Raw genomic sequence first — 24,109 nt, forward strand, 5'->3', positions numbered from 1 at the left:
GTATGTATAAAATATACCCGAGCCGCAATTTACGTATGTATAAAATATACCCGGGCCGCAATTTACATAAAAAATTTAAAACGGGACGCAATTTACAGCGACCCTTTAATTTAATTATACTCAGTTAATTTTCTAATAAACTAAAAAAACTGAATTAATTAAATTTAGAATTTGTATAATAGACTTAAAATAATTGGAAATTTAATACCGACGGGCGACGAGCACCGGTTATAATTAACGATGGCTCAAATTGAAGTGTATTACAAGAAGCAGGAAATAAAGGCATTCCGTGATGACTATTGAAAACACGGTGTACATCGTATTGTTGAAATCGCCGAACACGTTTAAAAAAAATCGTTCAAACCTGACCGAGTACCATCGGTGTCCGCGATACAGTATCAAATTATTTTCGCCCGGTAGTCGTGTTCAAAAGTCGGTGAGCTATACGACGTGTGCGCACTTTAAATTTCGACGGTATACCTCTGGCGTGGTTCGGGTGAATTCGCGGTAAAGGGCAGCAGCAAACGTTTATGTTGCAAGCGACGGATGTAGACGTGACCGAATCGGAACTTTAGCGCGGAAACGATCGAACCGAAACGCAGTGTTGGGAATAGATAATTAATAATTTATTTAGATAAAGATAAAGATGACTGTAGTAATTTTGATCTAAATAATTTCATTAATTTTGCAAATATTCAGTGATATTGGTATAGATATTGAGTAAAAAAAATATATCATTTAAAATATTTTAAAATATAAACTTAAAATAAAATAATTTATTCATTAGAACACGTGGAAAGTCATTCTCTGAATTAACAACACAAAAAAAAAGCTTAAATTTGAAAAAGTATGAAAAAATGAGTAATAAATTCCATTAGAAGATAATCAGTCAATCTTTGAGTTAATACATCGAAAACAATTTACATTTGAAAAAAATAATATTTTTAGTTTGAATTTGAATTATTATTTTTTTTTGAGCCCATAAAAATAAATTATCCAGATAGGAGGTACTCGTGGATGACTAGAATTTTATCTGGACGAGTCGGAAGATAAATCAATTCTATCTAGATCAATTATCTAGAAATTTCCCAAAACTGTAACGAACCGGTAAAGCGCGCCGGGCGAAAACGGGTTTCGGTCGAGAGAGACGTCGCCGCCGGTTCGCGGGGCGCATCGCCTAACCGACAACGCCGCGGCGATCGCGCCGTCCGTCCGCTGTCCCCCCCCCCCCCCCCCTGCCACCGTAATCCACTACCCTTCGCCGCGCCCGGACGGCGCGGAGCCGCTCGCGAACACGCACGGCCGCGTCACCCGCCGCTGGTCGCCGTGGCCACCCGTCGCCGTAGTTTCGCCGTACGCGTCACAAATTTATATTGCAATATAAAATCAGCCACTGCCACAGGCCGGCCGCGCCGTTGCCGCCGTCGGTTTGGCGCGGACGAGACTTTTCCCCGCCCGAAAATCCGTCGGGCCGACTCGTTTTCGGGCGGCCGCGCGGTGGTCGCAGGCAGACGCGCCGTCGTCCGCGCGACACGACACGCGCGTTCGGCCGCGTAGTTGCTCGAACCACGTTTCGCCGTCCACCCGTCGGCCGTTTGCCGCGAGCGCCGGCGCGAAATTTCGTCAACACACGCGCGCGCGAGAACGCGGAACAGACCAACAGTAACCTGATAGTAACCGTAACCGTAACCGTAACCGTAATAATAATATTAATAATAATAACATTGTTGTCGTGTGGGACACTGTCGGCGGTGCGACGGAGCGGTGGCGACGACGACGACCGTTTTGATTTATATCGTTTTGATTGAGCCCCGGTCGACGGGAAGTCTCGCGTTAAAATATATATATAAATATAATAATAATAATAGTAATAATAATAATAAACGCGTACGCGAAAACAATTTATCGACCGCCGTCGTCTTGTACGCATATTAGACGGGACGCGACGACAGCGTCGCAGTAGTGTGACACGCGATAACGCGCACCGTGTAACATAATACGTATTATTCTTTAGACGATAAATTGAAACGCGCGTCGGAGGCGGACGCGGAATCACTATGGCGGACAAAAACGACGATGATTTAGGTATAGTGATGTTGGTCTACGTATAATTTTGTAACCGCTCGTCCGGACGTTCACGACGGACGGTATCCGCACCGGTCAGAATACTGGTCGGCGTCGTTGACAAAACGCGCGCCATGTCTGATTCGACTGATTGAACTCATTATTTCGTGTCGTTTTACGTCCATCATTGAAGCGCAGTGCACCTACAGTCGTACATAGAACACTGACGTTAAACGATTACCGTGTAAATTTTACTTCGGTTTATTAGGTACCTACGTAAGAGACAAAAACATCGAGACCGTGTCCGCCTGAAGTACGTATACTAACTCGGGGCAAAAAAGCATTTGGTCGATTGGTTCGTTGCGAGTGCGAACCTGGTCGTTGTACCGCACGAAATCGAAACCGAAGAATTAGCGACTTTTATATATATTTCAGTCAATATTTCGTTCAATCTGAACAGAAATAATATCGTAGTACTACGTTATGACGGTGTTTAATAGTTAGGTTAGGAATTATTCGAGAAATTTACAAACTTCGTATCTCCGAGTATTATGTGAATCAACTTTTTTCACAGGAAGTTGTTAAGCAGATGATTTGCAAAAATTTAAATTGATCTAAATTGGAATTCAAACGAGTAGTTTTAAAATCATTAAAATGTACTCGTACGTAATAAGGATAATAGTCTTTTATATGGTTTTATATCAAATAAAAATAAAGATAATTTATACATATACATATATATATATATAAGCTGCTTATAATAAGCACAATTCAAGTCGTTTTGTAAAATAAAAAAATGTTAATATAGATTATTATTAATGAATATCATTTTCTTTTAAATCATCATAGCAAATTCTTTAGTACTCAGGGTGATTATTTTATCACACAACAATCATTAATTATTTCAACATCTGTTAACGTTTTTCAAAATATTTTTTTTTTATAAGATCTTTGATCGAAATAAAACAACATTTAAAAAAAATTAAAATTGTTCATATTTTTTAAGTTTTTTTATTTTTTTGGAATGACAAAAATCATTTTTAATTTCTTACTCTATAATAGTTTATTTTTGGAATATTTTAATACATAAAAATCGAAATTCGGTCGCGCAGCTTATAAGTTATAAGTATTGAAAGTTATGGCGAGCAGAGTTAATTGGTACGGATATACTCTGCAATAAATAGAACATGGTTATTCATATCTAAAAAAAATACTTAAGATATTTGAATTAATGTATTACATTAAATAGTAAATAACTTTATATTTATAATTAAGTATTAACATGTATTCAGTGATGTACTTTGTATCTAGCTTATTATTATTTACTTTAATGAGTGTTCAATTAACATGTCTGTAATACTATTTTTAGTTGTTGTTTCTATAATGATGACGAATCAAAATTGGAACAAAACCCAACATCCGGGTCATTTATCTTTTAAGAGAGATCATCTGCATTATAATATAATAAATAAAATATATTAACATAATACCGGGCATTACCCCTGTTGGTATTCAAATATAACTTTAGAAATCAAAGTATATATCGTATTCGGTGATTAAATGATTATGTTATTATTTTGAATAGCATAACGTTTCTGAAATAATTTTCGTTTACTGCTTAACTTGAACTCATGGCAAAATTTTTTTTAAAAAAAGATTATATTTTTGATTATTTTTTTATTTATAATTGTTTAATTTTTTAAGTTTACACTTTTTTTGAATGGTGAGATAATTTTTTTAAGTTTTTGAAGATATCTTATTTTAAACAAGTACTTGAGTACCATAAGAAGTAGGTATGTTACATTTAATGTTTAAATGAGAGGTTTTTCACTTTACTCGTATAGTAATTAATACTTAAAAAAATGTATGCTAATCTATCTAATACAATATAATAACACTTGTTTACACTGTAAAAGATTATAAAAAAAAAAAAAAAATATGAAAAAACATTATTTTTTCCCTCATAAAAATTGTTTTTTAATGGATTTAAATTAGGTAAAATAAAATTTTCTAAAAACTTAATAGAATTTGACAGTGGTTTGTTCACTATTTAAAACAATTACTAAATCACCACGTTGTAACTACATACGATAATATCAAATATATATATTATAGGTATATATATATATATATATATATATACTTATATAATATTAGCGTGTAACCTATGCTCAAACATATCATGTTTGGAATACTTAACGTAAATAGTTTTATTAAAATAATATTATGTATTATCGAGGAACGTTATCTAAAACGTTTTTTTCCTTTTAGTCAATTTAATTTCACACATCAGAATATTATATGGTATAGAAACATAATATGTAAAAATAATGCATGTTCATTCTGAATAACAGCACAATACGAGTATTATATAGGTTTGTGTGTATAAATAATTATAATAGACCGGTGTGCTATGATTATTATATTTTTAATTCGTAGATATTGTCACATACTGACAATGGTCTTAGACCTTCGACAGAGCAAACCATAAACGATAATACACAATACAACGAAATAACACTGTACGTGTTTCACAATAATACAATTATTGTATTGTGGGGGAAAATATCAAGAAAATCATGAGTTAAAACGTCGTATAATATGCAATTTCTTTTGCCCGCGGATAATATGCTATCATATGTTCAAGGAAACTATATTGTTGTCATGAAAATATAATGTTTCGATATAACTGATATAAGTATTCCAAACAGCGAATTTTCAGAGCGGGGTGGTACATCCATATATCGCGTTTTACGCTGTTACCGATGAAAAAATCGAACCTCATTCAGTGCAGTTATTGTATTATACAAGTCGAAGGTCGAGGTCTTGTGCAACGATATTTGACCATATGACAATTTTGCACAGTAATGTATTCGTGTGTAAGTTTACTTGAATATAGGTTAGGTAAATTACAATATGTATCTACATTATTTTGAATGGCGACATTTTTAGCGCGATGATGATGATAATGACCATTTTGGATGACGCCGAGTAGTAGTGACTTAAAAACCATTCGGGTAGATAAACAAAAAATATAATATATTGACGTTGCATGTATTGACTTTAAAAAGTACAGTAAATAAAAAACAATTTAATACATTTAAACTCAAAACTGTACTTAAACTTTAAATTGATACTATGAATAGCTGTAAAAGCAAAGTGACGACCTTTTTGGTTGATATCATATTGTAGTTGGTTTAGAACGTTTAGGTGGCATTATGATTGATGTTTAATACAATTTTCACTATTTATTTTTTAGTACGTTCTTGAAGGACAGTTAGCATTTATATTTAAAATACTTATTTTTTAAAAGTATTCAATGTAAAATCGTAAATATTATTACGCTTAGTAAACTTTATAAAAACTATTATTTTATGATCCCTGTGTATTTTTTTCAATGGGAATTTTTAAAATTACATTTAAAATATTATTTCGTTATTTTATTTATTTATAATTTTTTTTTTTGCATAATTTTAAATCACATATAATTACATATATTTTTTATGAATTTATTAGCATTAATACCTTAGTTCTACTTATAAGTAGATATCTTATAGAATCTTTAATTGAATGATGGAAAAACATTGCATGGCCTTTTGGAGAACTTCTATATCATTATAATAATCCGAATATTCAAACTTTAAATATTTAAAATATTTAAAACTAATTAACTACTGATTTTAAATTTGATTTATTTTTAAAACATTTATTTAGCTTTTTTATATGGTGTATTAAACTGCTAAAAAAATATTCTGCTCAGAAATGCAAAATTAAAAACAACAAAAATTAAAAATTAAAATATATGTTTTTCTTAAATGTTATTTTGTAACAACTTAGAATTATAAGCAAAAATATATTTCTAATAACATTCATACTTTTCGAGATAATGAGAAAAATATGACATTAAAAGAATTGCTCTATAATATAATAGCTGAGAGATTAACGCGTAGGTATTTAAAATAATAAACAATGTTATAATAATGAGACAACGTAAGTACTCGTATGCTACACGAGCCTCTGATACTTTCGCTGTTCTGTCATCAACCATTGATTTTCACTTACATTCCACATTACTTATTTGTTACCACAATCATAATTATTATAATACAACGACAGTATACTCGTATTTTGTGTTTTGCTAGTATAGGTAGTTGAAAAATGAGAAAAATATACATAACTATACAATTCTTAATTTTTCGTGAAAACTATATTATAAGTAATTTGTGATTTGTAACATTGCAGGTAAATACCGTTATATTATCGTATACGTGCTTATTTTTTCAACAAGAAGTATTAGTAATAATATAAGATCCACCGCCAAGTCGTATAAACTTGCGCGTTTTAATTTTAATTTTCCAGTCTCATTTCGTCAGTTTTCAGTGATTCTAAACGTGTACAATATTAAGCCTACAATACTCGCCAATCACTATTATAATATAATCTATATTCTATAATGATTTATATATTCACACCCCGAAATCGAATCGTATCACTGCCTACTAACCGACTCATATTATAATTTTCACTGTATTATCTAAATATATAACATTATTAAAACCTGCTGCTATTATTTAATGATATTATTACACGTGCGCATAGTATGTATAATTTTGGTGAACGTGTTTATACACATTACCTAAACGTAACTATAACATAACTTATACACGATAATGCCTGAAACGGTGGGTGAGGTACATGTCTTCGAATGTCACGTGTTCGAAAGTCATGTTTTCGAATGAAAAGTGTTAGAAAAATTATTTGTTCGAATAGATCTATGTTCAAAAAGTCATATTAACGAAATAATATGTTAAATATCATAAGTTGTTTTATGAAAGCACATGAGTTGGGACTATCCTATTTGCGTTACCCAGGAGACACTGTGTGGATGTTGGCTATAATATCTCCCAAAAATTGTGTTTTTTGTTACGTTAAGGTATATATTAAATTAATTTTAAAAAACATAAATATTATTGGTGTATCAGCTAAGGTTAGGTTTAACGGGTGATTGTTCAACGTCTAATCTGGTGACTCCGATATAGCCGAATATCGCACCGTTCATGGCCGTTGACCCTTACCAGGCAAAGAAAGGTAATTGAACTTGGGCTAATCTTTCGAATTTTGATATAAGTGAATATCACCGCACCTAATTTTTAAAATATTAGATAGCTATTTTTAATTAAAATAAATAATTTTCGTACATAATAACTTTTTTAACACTTGTTATTCGAAAACATGACCTTCGAACACATTACATTCGAAGACATGACCCATTCCGGAAACGGAAACACGTGTAAATGTTTGTATTCGAACGTTTTACAAATAACTTACGAGACTTTACAGGGCGATTCACTAAGCCTGTTCACCTCCATTTTTTCCTTCAAATAAGCATTTTTAAAATTATTTTTTTTTGAAATTTTTAAGTATACACTTGATGAACATATTTTAAATCGCGTGTATTAAAAAATATATTATGCCATTTCAAGACGTATAAGTATATTTTATAACATATTTATATTGTAATTAAAGTAATTAATTTTAGTATTAGTAACACAGTAGATTGAATTAATTTTTGCTGAAAATATTATTCTTGAAAATAAAATTGTGTGTTTAAAATATAATAATATACGTTAAAAAAAAACGCATAATATAAATTAACTTCAAAACTACTTCTAATGACTTAAAGTAAATAAAACATCTTTGTAAATATTTTTAATATTTCCATTTCTCTCCAAATCTTAAACATGTAAATTTATACATTATATTATTTATTTTTTTTATGTTTAAATTATAAATGAATTATACACGTAATAGTTACAAAGTTTTGTAACACTTTTTTGTGTTTAATAATGAAATCCCGATTTTTTAATTTTTTAATTACCTTTAAATAATAATTTTAAGTACCTACTTAGATTTTTTTTTAGAATTTTCTTATGGTAATATATTGATACAAACTTATTATTTTTATTATTTTTCTAAATGATTTTCACATAATCAATGTAAATTATTAAGTAATTGTTCTTTTTAGTATTGTATATTGCATTGTAAAAATGAGCTACCTATGCTTTGCTTAAATTATGTTATTTAATCGGCATTCACGGCAGTGAATGTGATGAAACAACATGCAAACCTTGGTATGATAATGTTTGACTAAATTATACGCCAACAACTAATAAGACGTATTTTGTGGTATTCCTTAAATATTTGGTAAATGAGTTAATTTTAAAATGCCTACAATATCAATGCCTTTATATTCAACCGTCATTATAATACACTAAATGAATTGAAGTGAAATAATGGTTGGTAGCGTATTAACAGTGCTTGTCCGTATATAAACAGCGACGAAAAATACGCTGTATGTGTTTGTTTGTGTATTGTCGGGCTGCGATGGTAGGTAACAGAAGTTCAAAAAGTTGGCGAAAAATATTATACCGTGTTCAACCGTATCATAATTATAACGTAAATAAATTCAGGATTAATGATATATTTAATGTATATACTAGTATATTAAGTAATTCGTGCGAAACACTTACACTTGGTATAATATTGTATTTGGATAAATAATAATAATAATTATTTTTTTGTTGGCGGAACTTTAAAGCGGTACACGATGTGTTCGCATCTCAAGAATATCACGTATCATTCAATTATAACTAAACAGTGATCGTTAATTGTATTGATCATCGAAATTTGATTTTGTTTAGAATTGAGTAAAATGAGCATCAAGACTTCGGATAACCCGGAAGTGGAAGACACGGTTTGCGGGATATGGTTGTTCAGGCCCAAATGGCTTCAGATATTTGCAAGCAAAAAAGTTTATGTTATCATATACGGGCTTTTGGGACTCAACCAATTCATGTTGTCCTCGTATTTTAACGGTACACTGACTACTATGGAGAAGAGATTTAAATTCTCTAGTCAAACGAGTGGTAAGTAAAACGTAAACTATTTACCTAGTAAATAGTTAATCAAATCATTAAAACCGTGTTTAAAAATACATGCGAGTAAAGTACGCATCACTCAATAAGATCCCGGCCATAGTCATTATTTCTATTATTTTTTTTCTATTGATTATCGCAGACAAATGTTTGGACTATGATTTTAGTAAATAGAAAACATAGTTATTTATGTTTTAATTAAATAAATAAATACATTTTATAAATTTAGTTTAAATCATATAAATACTAAAATACTTCACCTTTAATAATGTTGTGAATTTAAATATAAATATTTTACACATACTTTTGCAATTTTTAATGTCGTTTGTACTTATATTACAGTTTTAAAATCATATTTCGTCTATTAATTGTGTTGCGTCCCTTATGTCAACGTCGATTCATATATCAACGTAGAAATAGAAATACTAATGTTTGCAAGTTAAAAGATTAAGTCTTTATTTAATACAATTAACTCGTACAAGAATACAATTTTATAAGCACAAGATGGTGTGAGTGGTGTTACGACCTGCCTCTGAAATACTGATAGACGAGACCGTGAGTGGTGTTACGACCTGCCTCTGAGCGTCTCGAATATCCCTAACCGTCTGCTGAGCTCTTGCCCCGGTCTCCCTTATATATGGTTAACCGTCAAGAGTGGTGACTGGGGAGGTGGCGACTTCCGATGATCTAAAGGAGATCTCTAAATTAAATGTATTATTCAGTTGGGTGCCTTTCCTGCGATTTCATCGGTTCTAAGAAATCCAAGACGTGTGATATAGTCTTAATTGTTTTATTGAATAACACGATATGCAGGTGTTCGCCATAGCCGTTCGATACTACACTGTTTGAATATGTTTTTCCATCGGTATACACATCACCTCTCCGTATAATATAATATGTGTTGAAATAACACGGTACGTAACAATTGTATAAACAAAAATATATTTTTGAAAATTTTTATCGGCAAATTTAGAGGTAGGATTATTAAACTATATATATTTTTTTATAAATTTTAACATTTTAGCCATTTAATTATATTTTTTTATCCTATATATCTATAATATCTGTAGATTAATATTTATTATACAAACGTAAGTAAGTTTATTTATTTTTATATTTTTAAATGTAACATATGATGTACTAATTTTTAATTTGTAATTAAATTTTTATTTTTCTGTTTAGTTTTTAGTAATAAATATTTAAATTTTGTTTTTGGGGATATTAATTATTAATTAATGTTTACTTACACATTTTTAGGTATCATTTCGAGCACTTGGGATTTGTTTTCAGTCATATCATTTATGATCACGTCTTATTTGGCTGGTAAAGGTCATAGGACGCGTTGGCTGGCCATTGGTTCTTTCTTCGTCGGTCTTTCTTGTTTTGTTCGTCTCATGCCACACATTATTTACGGGCCAGGTGAAGAAATTCTTCAGTACACTGTCGAATACGGTAACAAGGAGAATTCAACTTTTCTGCTTAGTAATACATCACGTGAGTATAAAGAATGAAAATAAAATATGAATTATAAATTATATACTATATTATTGTTGATTAAAACTTATAATTTGTTAAACCAAAAAAAGCTCATTTTTAGTTAAGAAATGTATTATTAATTTTTTTTACTATGACATTCTTAACGTCATAATACTTGTAACTGGTTGTGATTGTTGACTTTTAAAAATACTAAAAAATGTATTTTTTATGTAATTAAGAAGGAAACGAAAAAATCTGTGATGGTCAACCATTGAACGATGATTGCGATAACAAAGAGTTCTGGAACGTGGCTGCTATCCTGTTGTGCTCCGCACATGCGATGCTAGGCCTTGGTGGTTCGATGTACTGGACTTGTGGTGCGGCATACTTGGACGACAACGCTCGCAAGAATGTAGTACCCTTGCTTTTAGGTATATTTTCAAATAAAAAAACGACGGAAAAATTAAACCTACTCATATTACGAAAAATTATTTTGTGGATAATAGAAAAAAAAAAGCAATATAGAATTTATTCTTAGGCGATCGTTAAACCGACTTAATTAGAGATTCGAGTTTTTTGGTACATGTAAAATAATAGTCATACGTAATAACGGATAATTTAACTGCAGGTTCCAGATTCAACAAAATAATTGGTATTAATTATATCAGCACAACCTCTTTTGTTTAGCAATCGTCACTTTTTCGAATTGGTGGTATATTAAAGGTTCAATTAAATTATCTCATCGGATGAATTTTTAGTGGATTTAACATGCCTTAGAAGTAGAGTTGTAAAAAAATTCTCTGAAAAATATTTGAATAAGTAAACAAAATATCATTGAAAAAAGTGTTTAAAATAATACTTGAATACCTTTTTATAAAATGTATATGCATTTGAGAAAATTAAATAGTTTTTTAAGTACTTAAACAATTTTATTACCTAGAATTTTATTTATATGCTAAAATGGTTATTAAATTTTAAGTTACAGATACTTACAAAAAGTCATGAACATAATATTCTTAAAATTATCTATACATTTCTAATTATAAATAATTGTAAAAATTTTAATAAAATAATATCAATTTATAGAACATCAGTACAAACTATAAGATTATTAAATATATATTATAGCATTAAATACTACTTAAATCAAAGAATGATAAAAGTAAAATTTGTATACCAATATTCAAATACTTTACACCTCTGCATAGAAGGTATTAAGATGATATTCTATCTATGAATATAATATGACCCTTTGAAGGTTGGATGTAACTCTGTTAAATCGTGTTAGATGATAAAAGGGTTTAAACATTGCATTGTACGATTGTTGTTTAAAACGATTTATAAAATACAAATACGTAATGAATTAATTAAAAACGACCCGTGTTGAGTTTTTATATTTTTTCGACATTAAATTTTAAAATCATCGATCAATTGTCAGGTAACACTTTTTCAAACGATTTATGAAATATTCACAGCGATCGTCCAGTGTATACGAATGTTGGGTCCCATGTTGGGGTACATACTGTCGGCATACACACTTACTTTTTTCATCGAACCTAATTTGACGCCTACCATAACCAACAAAGACCCGAGGTGGATCGGTGCCTGGTGGATGGGTGAGTACTCTTACCATATTATTATAGTATTAATAACGATTTGAAACGGCTTATTGGGATTCTGAAGGACCACTTTAAATTCTGAAATGATAATAAACTCGTTTCCAATATTACGCTTGCCTATATTATTGGCTATTGCTAATGTGTTATTTTATATATTGTGCTGTTTAGAGGGAGTTAAGCATAATGTAAAGCAATGGTGTCAGATAGACGTGAGCGTGATTCTTTAACATTAAAATAATAAGGGTTGTGTTGTTATCATAAAAGTCGGGTTCAAGCCGTTGATTAAGCAGCTATTCCCAAAAGGATCGTTTTAATCGCTTCTAGATGTATGTGTTGTACCAAAGGTGAGTAGTAAACAATAGACTACTTGTACGGGCGATTGATCTTTGGTGCTTGGTTGCGAGAACGCCAACGATCGTGGTGACTTAGTCGACAAACACCGTCGTGTCGATCCCGATGAGTCTGGGTGGCGATAGTGGTATTAGTAATTACGGTGTAATTGTGGTTATTATCGTCGGGGTGAAATTTTATTTTTCTACTACGACTTTTTCGGAAGTGTGGAACATTTATTGGTTAATTAACATCGTTGTAATCTCGAATATATAAGTTGTCGACAGTTCTTCGTAGTTATGAGTAGATGTTTACTGGTTGAAAATGAAAGTTGATATGACTTCTCACTAGACTGTGTTCTGATATTAATATTTTAAGTAACGTATCATGTTTGTACCTACTCTGATTGTGTGCGTTTTGTATTAATAAAAACCATTCTGTTAATACGCATTTTTATATTTTTGTTGATGCAGTCTCATTTTCTTCAATAGTTTCACAGGATTTCACTTTTTATTTGATGTATGCGCACTTACCATTGTTTTACACTGTAAAAACAGAATCTCCTTACATATAAGTATAAAAGCTGAGTATTAATGAATTTTTTTTTTCATACTTATATCAAATTTTGATTATGTTCTGACAATATACATGTTGTAAATAATCAGCTTAAATGCTAAGATATAAGTTATTTTATATACCTATATTTATTCTTTAACTTTTTTAAGTTAAAAAGAAATAAAAGAAGTTTTAAACTTGCACTTAACTTATTTTTTTCTACATTAATTGAACTTAACGAGTTAAAAAAAAAAAAAAAAAAAAAACTAGGTAACTTACTTTGCTGATACAAAATTATGGTAATTAAATAAAGTAACTGTTTTATAAAAAAGATGAAAAACAGAAATATATAGTAATTTATACATGATAGAACAGCAAATTTATATAAATACTATTAAAAAAAAAAATCTTCAACTGCATAGTTATACTGCGTACTATACAGCACGATTAGCATAGTATTCATTTATTATTGTTTTAACATTATAGGTTGGACGCCTATTGGTATTACTTGCATAGCTTTTTCGATGATGATGATTTTTTTTCCGAAAGCGCTTCCGAGGGCAGCGGCTCGCAAGTTAGAACAACCTGAAGTAAAAGTAGAACAAGTTTCAACCGGTAAGTCCAAATTCCAAAAACACTTGTAATAAAATTGATCTTATAATATTTTGTCCAAATATTATATTTTAAAATCAATTGAAAATTTATTTATTTCAAAAAAAAAAAAAATATTTACTTATTTTTATGTTTTATATAGTTACATTTTTAGAAACATAATATAATAAACATGTTTTAACATTTTTTTTTAACAAAATGGGCCCCAAATTCAGGTTATGATATACAATTGATATTCAAAAATATTGTTAAATTATGCATTAATAATATTTCGATTAAATCTAGTATGGTTTCAGATTTCAAAACATCATTGAAACGGATTTTGACAAACAAAATACTGATTTTTAATTCGGCAAGCAATTCATTCTTTATGTTGGGCCTGATTGGATATTGGACGTTCATGCCTAAGTATATGGAGACCCAATTCAGACAGACTGCCGCGAATTCCAACTTTGCATCGGGTGCCATAGGTATTTTGAGTTCGGGTTTAGGTATTGTGACGTCTGGCGTGGTCATATCGAAATATAAACCGTCACCGAGAGCATTGGCTATGTGGAATTTCATAATGGAGGCTATGGAAGTAATAGGTCATATCGCATACATATTTCTCGGGTGCGCGGAGAAAAATTTGCATGGACAGTGGAACGCGGACAAAACGTTAGTAAGAAATTTTTTGTTTCACCACTTTTTACAATTTTCTAACCATGCTAGTCTCTCAAAGCAATGGATAATTACAATTTTTTTTAACTATCCTAAAGTATCTTTATTTAAACTACTAGAGTATAATTTACGTTTACCAATTTGTCACTATTGAACTTTATTTTCAAATGCCTCGTCCAATTGATATGTGGTTGATAGAAAGTTTTCAAAGTATGTTGATCATAAAAATCAACTATTTTAATTGTTGTTGAAATTCCTGTTTTGTCAGTTAAAAAAGGGACTATTGAGTTAATTTTGTCTGGCTTATTAGCAGTAAAGAGGCACTAAGACACAATATATAGCTGATACTCCAGCCATTATATTTTTCCAATTTGTTATTACTTTTTCATGCATTTTTCATTGAATGTTGAATTTACTTTTCATTATAGTCGGGGACACGAAAACTGGCGTGTGATCTTCGTTGTACACCGACCCTCACTCTGTCTGCAAACAATGGTTCTCAATTTGCGGCGTTCATTTTATGCTATTATAAAAATAGTATTTTTAAAAAAGCACGACGATTGGTTTTAGCCGTTAGACGTTAGAACCCGTTAGACGATTTAACCGCTTGGATCGCGTCGGTCACGCGCCACTTTTCGTGGCCCCGACTATAATATTTGAAATCTATTGTTTTTATGATTTACAAAACTATCATTGAGTTATTGAATGTACGAATCTATGAAAAGAATAAAAAAAGTTATGAAATATTTTTCATGTTTTTTTTTTTTGGAATATTTATGCGGTTTTTAACGCTTAACTAAAATTTTATATTAAGATTATTATACATTTTAGTAAATTCAAGACCAACATTTACTCTTATGGACATTAATAAAAGTCACTAAAATGTATGTTCAATAACGTCAACCAAATCAATATTTGTGGTTTGTAAATATTTACATAGCGAATGAGAATACTGAAAAACATAATTAAGAATAGTAAGGACTACGTTAAATCTCAATGCTTGATTGCAAATAGAAATTGATTGTCTTTACTCGATGTATTACTGTTGCTTCACATAATTATTTCTGCTAAACAAAAAAAATTATAGGGAAAGATTTATAAAATATTTCAATTGAGCCATAACGCAGTAACTTTTTTAGATGAAGATTCATTTTTTTTTTAATTTGTCTAAATGTGTTGAAAAAGCTGTTATATTTTCGGAGTGTTAAAAAAATTATAATATGTTTCTATTTAATTCATAGTAATCATTATTCCTTGTATAATAGATGCACTTTAGATAAAAAGATTAAGATTATGTGCACTACAGTGCATATACAATGCTCTTGAATGATATTTTCTGGTTAAAGCTGCTACTCTATTAAATTGTTCAATCATACTTAATGCCCCATCATAACCTTGACCTCGTAGATTATTTATTTCAATATTTAATACTTTTATTTCATTAATGATTTGTTACACTTTTACCACTTACATAATCTGCCAGAATTAATTTTCAGAAATCTTTACGAATATTTTTCTTTTTACTTTCATAATAACAAGCGCACTGAGCAAACTATTCAATACCCAATATATTAGCTGTTTTATCGGCTATTATTGAAAAAAGTTACTTTCATTAATTATTTTTACAATTTTTGATAAAATAATTTCATAACAAATTTCATAACCTAACCTACTACAAATTTCTCTTACTAATAAAAAACGTTTATTGCTGGGTAATGCAGTTGCCTTAAGGAAAAATCTTAATAGTGCCCGAAAATTACCTTAATTATAATTGAATTTCTAAGTTTAAGGACTCCAGAGTCACTGTAATCTTTAAATGTGATGCCTTGTCGGCCACTTATAAGTACTAAATCAATTACTGGAATAATACATTTTCTTTTTTTGGGTTTTTTCAGTTTTATTTAGTTCATGATAAACTAAATCAGATTTTTCTATAATAATAGCAGAAACTGATTGAAAATCTATAAAACTAATTTAATGATAACTCACTTTTTCATGATAACTAAATTTTTTTGCAACGTTTTCTATTTATTAAAAGCTTCTATACAAAGCTGACTAAGTGGCTGATTACCTTTACCACCATTTTATTGAAAAATAAGCGTAAAATATTTTCAATAAGCGCCATCTTTTAACTCTCTATAGGCAAGCCAATTTAATTTTTCTAGCCAGCTACATTTAAATATTAATAGTTTTTTGTTATTCTCAGTCAAAGGAAATGAAAAAGTCTTACCTGGAATCCTGATGTTTTTTTAGGTATTTAATTTTTTTCAGAATCATTAAATTGTTTACCAATATATTTGTTAATATCAAAAATACCATGATAAATTACAGTCATTGTTTCTATATTAGAAGTTTGAAATGATTAGTAGTAAGTTTAGAATTTTATTTTAATGATTCTATTTTTTTTAAATATGTATTTATACGTTTTATAATAAAAATAACATTAATAATTATTATCAAGTACAAAATACGAGTACGAAATACACAATTTTTTAATAGTCGACAACTGTTTATGGCTTAATTAAAATAATAAAATTAAAAAAAATTGTTATTTGATAACAGTAGGTTAATTATTATAATGTATTGAATTTTTTACTACAATAAACGATAGCAACGGAGGAGTAGTTTTATTGACATAGATTGTCTTCTGTTATCGGTTATCCAAGAAAAAATGTGATAAGCAATTATATAACTGTTAAAAGTAAACACGTTTATAATGAATATATTTTAACCGTGCTGTGATAGGTATAAGGTCTATATGCAATAATAAGAGAAAATGAAAATAAGTGATAACTGATAACGGTTTGTTATATGCTGCAAAACATCTTAAAACAAAATTATTATTTAATATACTATTATATTCCAAAACTAATTAAAAAAAATTTCAATTTAGAAAACACTCAAGAGGGTAACCATAGTTACTAAAATTTAGATAGTTTTTGTAAGTATCGTTTTACATTGTATATTATGTGACAAAGATGGGCAATAAAAATAATTAACTCAAATTAAAAAAAACTCAAGATCGATAAGTTAGAAGTAAACTGTTAACAAATTATAAATTTAACTGGATAAGTTAAAATGTATTATAGAAAATAATATTAACTTAACTCAGTTTAAAAAAAAAAAAAAAAGGTTAATCTATTTTTCTTTAATTAGTATGTAAATCACATAAAAAGTGATTATGTCTTTCTAATTTACTAAATTATAAAAAAAACTTTATTGAACTTTTATCATAATGTACATTTTAAAGTTTAAACACCCTTTGATACCTTTAAACTATACACATCTCAAATTAATAATTTAACAAATATTATAATTTTTATATAATATAGCAATTGAAGATCATATAATATTAAAATAATACAATTAATAATTTATAATTTTGATAAAAAGATTTCTGATATCAACTGCAAAAAGTTAAATTATTTCAGCTGTCAATTAAACTCTTTAATTTCATAAGTTGACTAAAAAATAAACAAACTAGCTAATAGCCCACCTTTGCGAATATGGATTATCATTGAATTTAAATTAAACAAAATCAATTACAGATATTTACTCAATAACGAGTTCCACTCAACACCTAATGTTTAGCAAAGAGTTACTCACTTGCTTACTTTATTTTTAGTCTGTGTTCATACCAGAATTGCTTGATAATTAAAAATATGTTTTGAAATCATATAAGGATTGTTTGTCGAATTTATTGTTGTATGACGGTCCTAGATGGTACGCGCGTTGATGCAATTAATTAATTTCAAAATAGATACTTCACATTCATAAATTTTAAACGAAAATATTTTTCATACAGAGATACGTATTCAACATTCGTGAGTGGAAAAAGCAAAATGCGATTTGTTTAAATTAAATTAAATATTATTATTTATTTACTTACATACTTACATACTTTGCAGACGTAAATTCAAGGTGCAGAATATACATTTACTTATATAAATTATAACAATGTTTATTTGAAGTTTGTATAGGGAGTCGTAACAATTAATAGAATGGTTGGTTCTTAATTTATAGAATACCCAGATTTTTCTTTAACGATATTTTCGCTAGAGAAGAACCATTCATAGATTAGGAAATTTAATAGTAATTTGATTTTGGGTGAATGAATGTGCTTAGTGATTCATTCTGAATAATTATAAGCACAATAGTAATAATATCTATTTACCGTTATCCGATTAGATGGAACTTGACGATGGACTGTAATGTTGACTGTAATTGTGGTAAATCGATGAGTTATAATCCTGTCTGTTCGTTTGACCAATCAACCACATTTTACTCGCCGTGCTATGCGGGATGTACTAAGGAGACAATTATCGACGGAATTAAGGTGAATAAATGTTTCGTTTTCTTATTTGATATCATAATAATATCTTTTATAATATGTACGTAATTTTCGTTGTGTCTTGTTAGACTTACAGCAACTGCACGTGTATTGGTGGCTTGGGCACAGCCATTGCCGGAATGTGTCCAGTCGACTGCGGTCATGACTTCATCATATTTCTTGTTTTGATGGGCATAATGCGATTTTTATCATCCACCGGTCGTTCCGGCAACACCATAATTCAGTTCAGGTTTGTACGGTGCACTAGTTTTTGAAAGCGAATATTGGTTTCGAGATGTATTCATGTATGATATTATCATTGATTATATATTAATATATATTAATTATTATATATTCTATAACCAATGATATTATTATAGGTATATAAGCTCTAAAAATGTAAAATAATTATTTTAGAACCATCTTGAACTAAAAGTTGCATGAAAGTCACTACTTAAACGTGTTATTTATTCGATAACTGTAAGATGAAAATATGCAAAAAAGTGTAGATAGGCCGCCTAAACGTTTGAAATAATATTTGCGTGAACAAAGTTTATGAACAAATAAATTAATAAGATAAAAATTCTTTAAAAAATCATACGGTATTAAACAAAAATGTACTTAATTAGAATTAGGCACTTTTAGTTGATCCGTTAAAATATTTGATATCAGTTTTATTCTTAGTTCTTTATTTTTATCTCCTTGTGTAATGAAAGTAGATATTTTTTTATAAACATTTTAAGTAAGAGTACAATATGTAATACGTATGTTTTCTTAGTAAAAGGATATATTATTATATTGTCATGTACAACGCTATACACTAATATGTCAGCTGGTTTTACTTAATATGTGTCACTGATTTTCAACTATAGAATGACGATAATGATTATTGTATTTTACATTTTAAATTCGCTATGTTTAAAGTACAAATATGAGTGCATACAAATATTTTCCAAAAAATCTAAACTTAACTAATATAATGCTAGTGTTAAATTGCAAGGAACAAAATGAAAAATGTTAGTAGAATTTTATATTTACTTATATACAGTAAACATTTTAATATTAGCTGTTGCATTCATTTTAAATTAGTGTATTTTCTTTCAAGGTGAATAATTACCATGAATAATAATACTTACGAATAGGTATTCGTACCTATCTAGCATACTATTGGTTAATAATCAACATTTTAATTTTTTTATTTACAAAGATAACTTAATGAAACCGATATAAACGGTTATATTAAGGAACTCTATGATTTACAAACCATACTTAGAAAAATGTGAAAAACATAACTTAATTTGGGTTTCGTAAAACCATTTTTTACTTAGATTTTGTAGTTGGATGTTAAATTTATGACATTAAAAACTGATTAATTCGTTATCGAAACTAGTATGATTTTGATAAGCTATAAAAAAAATAAAAACTAGGTAATAATATATTAAATTAAATAAATAAAATCATACTGAATATGAATATTTGTTCATTAACATACATTTATTCTGTTTGAAAAGTTTTAACTATACATTATCAATGTATACAATTTTAATCTACTAATTTTTCTTTAAACAGTAGAAAGATTTATTTAAAAATTATTTGAAAATATCATATCATATATTTTGTATGATTATTATTATTATTGTTTTTTTGTCAATTTTACTATGATTTATTATTGTGAAACGTTCGTTATATTATATTATTATGCATCATTGGTTATATTAATTTCTCTAGTTACACTCTTTAAATTAATATACAAAAATATATTAGTTGAATAGAACGTTAAAAATGTTCTTTTATTTTTTTTTTTATTTTTTATTTTTTTAAGTATATATTTGTTAAAAATTAGTTTTTTTTTTCTTAATATTTTCAGTTCACGCTAAATTTTAATAAAGCAATATGATGAGAGTATATGTACAAAAATGAAATTTTTTAGTTAAAATAATGTATAATATATTAATAATTACTCTTTATTGGCAGTATAACTATCTGTTGAATATGTGTGTGTGTGTATATATATATATATATATATATATATATATATATATATATATATATATATACATCATAGTTTTAATTATATAACTTAATATACAATATTACATCTATACTTTTATGATAACTTATTACTATACATTAAATACCTATTAGCTATTATTTATTCTTTGACCATTTTACAACTTTATTAAACAGTTGTAGTTATGTATACATTGTATTGAAATTTATAAATTGTACATAATAAATTCAACATCTTTATATTTTAAAATTTAATTTAAAATATAATATATAAAATTATAAATAATACTTCTGATTATTTATTATTTTTGTTTTGATTTTGAACATTAATTAATATGAAACAATATATTATGTATGTTTTAAATCAATGATGATCTTATATAAATCCTTAAAAAATGAATTTATCGTGACTATAAAAATGAAATTATCTGATGATAAATTGCATTTCACGGAAAACAATTCATCTCGAAGATACAAATTAAATAATTGTTTATGTAACTTATTTAAAATTAATTTAATTTTAAATGTTTAACTTGTTAATGCACTGCCCTAATATTATATGTATACTATGTTTTCTGTATATAGGTGTGTAAAAAAAGAGGATAAGTCACTATCGCTGGGTTTCTCTGAACTGGTAATGTGTGTAATTGCATTCATGCCTGGTCCTATATTGTACGGCACGATTGTCGGTAAGTAAATTATAGCATCGAAGTTCAAGTATACGTATTGTGAACTTAACATCATGCGTGAAAAAAATTATATTTTATATAATACACTGAACTCATTGGTTTTAAATGTTTTACGTAGACTCTACTTGCATGGTGTGGGGTGGAGACTGCGGTACCAACGGTAATTGTTGGTTATACGACGGCATTCGGTTGAAGTACTACTTGAACTTAACCGGAGCTAGTAAGTATAGTAATGATCAAAGCTTTGTTTGTATATCGATAACTGATAATTATTTGATCAGTTTTTCCTCATTAATAATTACTAGAGCACAGATCTAAATGCAAATTGTCTTTTATTCTGAATGCCTTAAAACGTATCTTTTCGAGCAAAAAAAAAAAAAAATCGTTTTATACATCAAAGAGTTTAAAAATTAAATTTGATTTTTGATTTTTTCACAGAAATTTTATAACATTTTTATATTATGAGTACAAAGTTTGTAAATTGTTTAAAAACGGATAAAATCTAATAACAATTTGCCATAAAATATTTATATTTAACTAAAAAAAAAAAAAAAAAATAATAGATAATATTTACTTTTATTTGTTAAATTATTTTTATAACATATTATATTTTATCTATGTACAAAGGTTGAACAAATTAAATTTTTGGCTTTCGCGTTCAACTCAGTGTAATGTATATAAACGAGATACGTGTATATGAATTTATTATTTATTATGGGTTATCTTATTTATGACTTGCATCAATAATGGTAACGACAAATTATGATTGTGTAGTAAATTACGATTATTATCAAATCATACAAGGAGATTTTAGTGTAATTTAGTTTTTTTTTTTTCAGGATATTTAATGCCTGATAATTATTGCGAATTACGAAAAAGTATACATATTATAATAATGTTATGTGTTACAAATTTTTTATCACACTTATTTCTAGGTTTTTATTTTATTACACATATAATTATTGCATGCGATTTCCGCAGGTTTCCTGATGATCGGTACGATACTGGACATAGGCGTTTGGTATCATGTAAAGGATCTGAAGATCTATGAAGATGATGACAACAAAAACACTTGCGAACAAAAAAAATGACATAAAGATTGATCAATCCAAAATAAAAAAATAAAAAACATCAATATGTAAAACAAAAAATGAAATGTGGTTATAAACTAATAATTATCAATATATTGTATATTTATCAAAACTAATATTATTTTTTTTATTACTGTAGGTCCAAATGGGGCGTCACCGTTTTCGGTCAAAATGAACCTTTCCCTTTTCGGCCATTCTAAAATGTCTGTTTTCGGCCAGTACACTATTTTGGTTACCAATGAAATATTTTTTACGTTTTTTTCTGTTAAACTGCCAATTTATTAATAACAGACACTTATATTAGTGAAAATAGTATATTTCCTCTTACTATTTGGACATCTGGCTGTTCTGACTTAACTAGAACCACAAATGCATGCGAGTCTTATCACTTATATTTTAATCAATGTTTTTACAAAGACTTCCATCCAATTATGTATTGGTTGAAAATAATTAATGAAATTCAAACGGAGTCATATGTAAAAATAAGAAATGCGGATATTTCAAAATTCTTAAAAGATGAAAAAGTTTGGAGTCGTCAGGATAAAAACCATAGGTACCAATATGATAAAATATGAAAGAGGATGAATAACACGAATAAAACTTATTAAACGAAGATGCTATAATTATAAAAAAATTAAGTATCCCTATAATTTTATATATATTGTGTAAATTGATAACCTCAATTTTATTTTTATATTTTTTTACTTAATTCAATGTATAAATTGTAAATTAATAATATTATTTGATTGTAATTAGTAAATTGACAGTTTAATAGAAAATAAATCGTGGAAAATATTTCATTGGTAACCAAAATAGTGTACTGGCCGAAAACGGACATTTCAGAATAGCCGAAAAGTGAATTAGCCGAAAAAGGAAAGGTTCATTTAGGCCGTAAAGTGTCTCGTCCGTCCAAATAAACTAACAAAGTAATACAAAGCAACTCACACTGAATTAAAATAAATAATATTATTCTCATAATTTATGAGTGTATAAAATGTTAACGGTATAATCAATAATTATTAAAACAATTTACTATAATTACTACTCACATTCCGCAGAAAACACATATTACAAAACTGGAACATGAAATTGTATATAATACAAACGAAGCAGTAAATTCTTGAAAGCATTGTTTAATTTAAGCAATGATATAATCACAAAAAAACTCTTAAATGCATTTAATAAACCAGCGGTGCCGAACCTTTTTTTTTCGTCCCGTACCTCTAAGTTTAATATTTGCTAGATTGTACCCCTCATTATGATTTTTAAACTTTTTCAAATAACTACTTTTAAAATATTTAAATAAAAAATAAAAAAACATTCTATTTTATATTCTATATACTCCATATATATTAGATAAGTTGACGATTAAGTTTCAATTTGTGACATACATTTTTATTTTTAATAACATATAATGAATATTTTCGAAACAAATAGTTTTAAATAAACAAATTCAACATTTTTTGCCATTAGCCAATTTTTTTCACGTACTCCTTGAGATAATGTTGCATACTCTAGGTTGAGAATCACTGTAATAAATAAATAAGTATTGTAGATATTGAATCAAAAGAAAAGTAATTTGTAAGTATACTTATTTGAGAAATCATTGATGCAACATTGGATATCAATTTAACATAAAAATATAGTTACCACTACACTCAAAAGAGAAATAGTAACAACTTTTACTGTTCCGGGATAAGTTTAAATAAAAAATAAAAAATTATTCCGAAAAACTTTT

General features: G+C 28.2%; 1 protein-coding gene across 3 annotated transcripts; it reads left to right on the top strand.

The window, feature by feature from the left end:
* Nucleotides 1-1,540: 1,540 nt before the first annotated feature.
* On the top strand, nucleotides 1,541-22,421 carry LOC112593806 (solute carrier organic anion transporter family member 5A1-like). 3 transcript variants are annotated; one of them, XM_025338358.1, is made up of 12 exons: nucleotides 1,541-2,085; nucleotides 8,766-8,990; nucleotides 10,257-10,493; nucleotides 10,715-10,906; nucleotides 11,951-12,091; nucleotides 13,466-13,594; nucleotides 13,888-14,248; nucleotides 18,440-18,587; nucleotides 18,671-18,831; nucleotides 21,177-21,280; nucleotides 21,399-21,500; nucleotides 22,262-22,421. In XM_025338358.1, exons 1-12 carry the CDS (start codon nucleotides 2,058-2,060, stop codon nucleotides 22,369-22,371), a joined length of 1,938 nt encoding a protein of 645 aa, XP_025194143.1. In that variant the 5' UTR covers nucleotides 1,541-2,057; the 3' UTR covers nucleotides 22,372-22,421. The 3 variants fall into 3 exon arrangements, with proteins under 3 accessions (XP_025194143.1, XP_025194151.1, XP_025194162.1); XM_025338366.1 differs by having other exon boundaries at nucleotides 10,718-10,906; XM_025338377.1 differs by lacking the exon at nucleotides 1,541-2,085 and adding an exon at nucleotides 2,108-2,377.
* The last annotated feature ends 1,688 nt before the right edge of the window (nucleotides 22,422-24,109 follow it).

The sequence above is a fragment of the Melanaphis sacchari genome, unplaced genomic scaffold, assembly GCF_002803265.2.
Source record: "Melanaphis sacchari strain LSU unplaced genomic scaffold, SCAv2.0 Contig0_pilon_pilon, whole genome shotgun sequence".
NCBI lineage: Eukaryota > Metazoa > Arthropoda > Insecta > Hemiptera > Aphididae > Melanaphis > Melanaphis sacchari.

Bases quoted from the DNA above. Each gene is read 5' to 3' on its own strand.
- LOC112593806 (XM_025338358.1), top strand. From the start codon at position 2,058: ATGGCGGACAAAAACGACGATGATTTAG. The intron at 14,249-18,439 runs GTTAGTAAGAAA...TTATCCGATTAG, and splicing joins CAGTGGAACGCGGACAAAAC to ATGGAACTTGACGATGGACT. The intron at 18,588-18,670 runs GTGAATAAATGT...GTGTCTTGTTAG, and splicing joins CAATTATCGACGGAATTAAG to ACTTACAGCAACTGCACGTG.